Raw genomic sequence first — 4,419 nt, 5'->3', positions numbered from 1 at the left:
TTCAAAAGCATCACATGAGCCTCACCAAAATAGAACTCCTTTTTATCTTTACAATATCTCCCACTCAGAATCTTCTGATACAAATGGCACATTTGACTGTGAGCTTTTGGAGTCTGGAGAAGTTGTAGCATGTTCTTTAGCGTTAGCATGTTCTTTAGTGTTTACAAGATCACAACCCATGTCTGCGTCTCCGAACCATATTGCAAGCTGCTCATATTCCTTCTCTCTTCTTTTTTTGGTAGTTAAAGCATCCATTATCTTTCTCTGATGGTAAAGAAGAAACATATTAGGAATAAGGAGATTGGGAAAACAGTATTCAATCTTATGACAGATTGATAGATCATGCATATCTTTTCAACTTTCATAGGATGGAACTAAAAATTGTTTCCCCATGGTCCGAAACTAGCTGTTGCTGTTGAAAGTACGTGCACAAACACATTTGTGTATATGTGTGAGAGAAAGAGAGAGAGGACCACCTTGAATGATCTGAGTTGCTTAGTCCTGTCACGCGTTGCATATNTAAGTCGATAACTCTTCCCAAACGGATTGATTTCTGTATTAGGATTTTTGCTGTACAGAAAATATGAATTAACTTTTCAGATGTGTTAATCTCCTGCTTTTTATCTAATCAACCATACTTGTTCCATGCTTAGTTGGAACAATTTTCTTGTCTAAAGCACCAAAGAAACTAGACGGAACCGAAAGAAGAATTTGTTTTTTCCATATTAGTTACAAAATTATTCTTGATATGTTCAAAAGCATCACATGAGCCTCACCAAAATAGAACTCCTTTTTATCTTTACAATATCTCCCACTCAGAATCTTCTGATACAAATGGCACATTTGACTGTGAGCTTTTGGAGTCTGGAGAAGTTGTAGCATGTTCTTTAGCGTTAGCATGTTCTTTAGTGTTTACAAGATCACAACCCATGTCTGCGTCTCCGAACCATATTGCAAGCTGCTCATATTCCTTCTCTCTTCTTTTTTTGGTAGTTAAAGCATCCATTATCTTTCTCTGATGGTAAAGAAGAAACATATTAGGAATAAGGAGATTGGGAAAACAGTATTCAATCTTATGACAGATTGATAGATCATGCATATCTTTTCAACTTTCATAGGATGGAACTAAAAATTGTTTCCCCATGGTCCGAAACTAGCTGTTGCTGTTGAAAGTACGTGCACAAACACATTTGTGTATATGTGTGAGAGAAAGAGAGAGAGGACCACCTTGAATGATCTGAGTTGCTTAGTCCTGTCACGCGTTGCATATAGCAAATTGTCGTCAAAATCTGAGGGGTCTTCTCGAGTTGTCATGTCATACAAATCAATGGTATCCAAGGGACCAACATCGAAGTCTTCAATGCAGAACTCATCTTGATTAACTACACACGAAGAGTTGAACATGATGAAACTAACAAAACTGCAGAGAATAGCAACTCCAAGACTTGTAGAAAAAAAGATGAGAGAACAGCCACAAACCTTTCATAGAGTTGCTGCTAAAGGACCTAGTGTTGGCCACACTGTCTTGAACAGGTGTAGCTTGAATCTCTGTAGCGAATGGGATTAGATTTGGGACACCCGTAGAAATCCCAGAGGGAGATACAAAAGTATCATCATTACATGTTATTACAGTCATAGATTGAGATGCTGGAGAAGATATTGGATCTTTGTGGCAAAGGGAAGTGCCAGCTGTCTGATCATCATCACAAAGCTCTTCAAACTTGTCATCAATCAACACAGAGTCTGATAACTTCTCCCCCTCCATTGGTTCCTCTGGTTCATCCTTTACAGAATCATTTGATTCTAAAGAAACCTTACCCTGTCCAACATAAGAAGAAGAACCAAAGAGAGACTTCATTTCCCTCTACTCTACATCTTTTTTTATAAAACTCAGAGAGACAGACTAGGGAAGTAGCAAAAAGTACCTGAGAAACAAAACTGTCCACATCCACAAGAATCGTTTCCAATCTACGGTAGACTTTACCATACCATGCTCTTCCTTTGGAATCTCTACTCATAGCTCACAACGACAACAATATACTTACTACTGAAAAGAACAAGTACCAAAAAAATCCCTCAATAAACACTTTTGCGAAACAAACAAGATCATCATCACAATATCATCTAAACGATTACAGGGAAGGAAGGCTTTTAAATCGAAAACGAGATACTATATGTTAGACAAGAAGTCAGAAAACGTATGAAAGAATCTAAGCAGTTTGGTCTGAAAAAGATTTGACCTTTTTTTTTTAATTAATAACGACAGACCGTAACAATTTCTACCGAATTCGTGATCAAAGGCACCAAGAACAGCAGAAATGGAAAGTGAATTTCTTAGGAAGACGGACGGCTGCCCCAGAGCATAGAGAAATCAAAGAAAACCCTAATCCAGAAAATTAAGAACAGATGTATAGATGAAAATCAAACAAAGGAAACAGAGAGATAGAGACCCGAGAAAGTTATAAGACTTACGAAGAAGGGTAACCAGAAAAATAATAATACCCAGACCGAGCCTTTTATTTTATTTTTCTTCCTTCGTCAATTACTTAATTATATAAAAACATAGGGTTCTTCATAATTGTGTTTTCTTTTCTTATCTCTTTATTATTATTAAATCTATTCAAAAAAACAAAATCTATTAAAATTAATTAACCCCAGATTTTGAGCCTCTAATAATCAGATAATGAATTTGATGATTAGGTAAAAATATGATACAAAATTCGACAACTTTTTTTTTTCTTTTTTTTTTTTTGTAAAGAAGATACAACAGCAAACAAAAACATAAAAACAAAGATTTTTTTTTTTTTGCAGACAAAGGAAATTAAAAATGACAAAGGGACAAATGATAAAAAAAAAGTACAGAGATTAGGCAAAAGAGCCACGACACTTGACTGAACCACATAGACAAATCTGACTGCCTCTGTAAAGTACCTCATCTTCTCCAATACGCTCAACNTCTCTGTAGCGAATGGGATTAGATTTGGGACACCCGTAGAAATCCCAGAGGGAGATACAAAAGTATCATCATTACATGTTATTACAGTCATAGATNCATATGTCAACTCAGTCATTGGAGGGATATGCTTCATTGCAAAAAGCCCAATGCGAACATATCTACCAACCTTGTTTTTATATTCAATAGGTTGCCAGAAAACATTCGGCGAGCAGCTGTGGTTCATGAACCGAGCAACGTTTCCTTTCTCCTTCGCGCTTATCAAGACTTGCATCGGCAGNAAAGGGAAGTGCCAGCTGTCTGATCATCATCACAAAGCTCTTCAAACTTGTCATCAATCAACACAGAGTCTGATAACTTCTCCCCCTCCATTGGTTCCTCTGGTTCATCCTTTACAGAATCATTTGATTCTAAAGAAACCTTACCCTGTCCAACATAAGAAGAAGAACCAAAGAGAGACTTCATTTCCCTCTACTCTACATCTTTTTTTATAAAACTCAGAGAGACAGACTAGGGAAGTAGCAAAAAGTACCTGAGAAACAAAACTGTCCACATCCACAAGAATCGTTTCCAATCTACGGTAGACTTTACCATACCATGCTCTTCCTTTGGAATCTCTACTCATAGCTCACAACGACAACAATATACTTACTACTGAAAAGAACAAGTACCAAAAAAATCCCTCAATAAACACTTTTGCGAAACAAACAAGATCATCATCACAATATCATCTAAACGATTACAGGGAAGGAAGGCTTTTAAATCGAAAACGAGATACTATATGTTAGACAAGAAGTCAGAAAACGTATGAAAGAATCTAAGCAGTTTGGTCTGAAAAAGATTTGACCTTTTTTTTTTAATTAATAACGACAGACCGTAACAATTTCTACCGAATTCGTGATCAAAGGCACCAAGAACAGCAGAAATGGAAAGTGAATTTCTTAGGAAGACGGACGGCTGCCCCAGAGCATAGAGAAATCAAAGAAAACCCTAATCCAGAAAATTAAGAACAGATGTATAGATGAAAATCAAACAAAGGAAACAGAGAGATAGAGACCCGAGAAAGTTATAAGACTTACGAAGAAGGGTAACCAGAAAAATAATAATACCCAGACCGAGCCTTTTATTTTATTTTTCTTCCTTCGTCAATTACTTAATTATATAAAAACATAGGGTTCTTCATAATTGTGTTTTCTTTTCTTATCTCTTTATTATTATTAAATCTATTCAAAAAAACAAAATCTATTAAAATTAATTAACCCCAGATTTTGAGCCTCTAATAATCAGATAATGAATTTGATGATTAGGTAAAAATATGATACAAAATTCGACAACTTTTTTTTTTCTTTTTTTTTTTTTGTAAAGAAGATACAACAGCAAACAAAAACATAAAAACAAAGATTTTTTTTTTTTTGCAGACAAAGGAAATTAAAAATGACAAAGGGACAAATGATAAAAAAAAAGTA

At 35.4% G+C, this 4,419-nt stretch overlaps 2 protein-coding genes and 1 long non-coding RNA gene across 9 annotated transcripts in view; all 3 read right to left on the bottom strand.

Annotated features, from left to right (window-relative positions):
* On the bottom strand, window positions 231-519 carry LOC109128598. Its single transcript, XR_002035001.1, has 2 exons — window positions 477-519; window positions 231-264 (listed from the first exon to the last, which is right to left on the bottom strand). It is a non-coding gene; the product is annotated as an uncharacterized LOC109128598 (long non-coding RNA).
* On the bottom strand, window positions 695-2,499 carry LOC104740475. Of its 7 annotated transcripts, none has more exons than XM_010461085.1 (5): window positions 2,473-2,499; window positions 1,926-2,047; window positions 1,480-1,819; window positions 1,228-1,382; window positions 695-1,015 (listed from the first exon to the last, which is right to left on the bottom strand). In XM_010461085.1, exons 2-5 carry the CDS (start codon window positions 2,016-2,018, stop codon window positions 800-802), a joined length of 804 nt encoding a protein of 267 aa, XP_010459387.1. In that variant the 5' UTR covers window positions 2,019-2,047; window positions 2,473-2,499; the 3' UTR covers window positions 695-799. The 7 variants fall into 7 exon arrangements, with proteins under 7 accessions (XP_010459387.1, XP_010459388.1, XP_010459385.1 ...); XM_010461086.1 differs by having other exon boundaries at window positions 1,926-2,044; window positions 2,473-2,491; XM_010461083.1 differs by having other exon boundaries at window positions 2,284-2,478.
* Window positions 3,855-4,419, bottom strand: part of LOC104743363 (histone-lysine N-methyltransferase, H3 lysine-9 specific SUVH7-like) — a 4,003-nt gene continuing 3,438 nt past the window's right edge. Inside the window, exon 2 of the mRNA XM_019235468.1 lies at window positions 3,855-3,943. Within this exon, the coding sequence (XP_019091013.1) occupies window positions 3,855-3,943 (89 nt within the window). The remainder of the gene's footprint in view (window positions 3,944-4,419) is intronic.

This window comes from Camelina sativa, chromosome 14, assembly GCF_000633955.1.
Source record: "Camelina sativa cultivar DH55 chromosome 14, Cs, whole genome shotgun sequence".
In the NCBI taxonomy this organism is placed as follows: domain Eukaryota; kingdom Viridiplantae; phylum Streptophyta; class Magnoliopsida; order Brassicales; family Brassicaceae; genus Camelina; species Camelina sativa.
This window is presented reverse-complemented; position numbering and strand designations above follow the sequence as displayed.

What these genes read in the sequence shown, in the direction of transcription:
- LOC104740475 (XM_010461085.1), bottom strand. Translation starts at nt 2,018, where the DNA reads ATGAGTAGAGATTCCAAAGGAAGAGCATGGTATGGTAAAGTCTACCGT. An exon ending in TAGCAGCAACTCTATGAAAG is followed by an intron (nt 1,383 to 1,479) that starts GTTTGTGGCTGT and finishes CTTCGTGTGTAG; the next exon opens with TTAATCAAGATGAGTTCTGC. An exon ending in AGCAACTCAGATCATTCAAG is followed by an intron (nt 1,016 to 1,227) that starts GTGGTCCTCTCT and finishes CTTTACCATCAG; the next exon opens with AGAAAGATAATGGATGCTTT.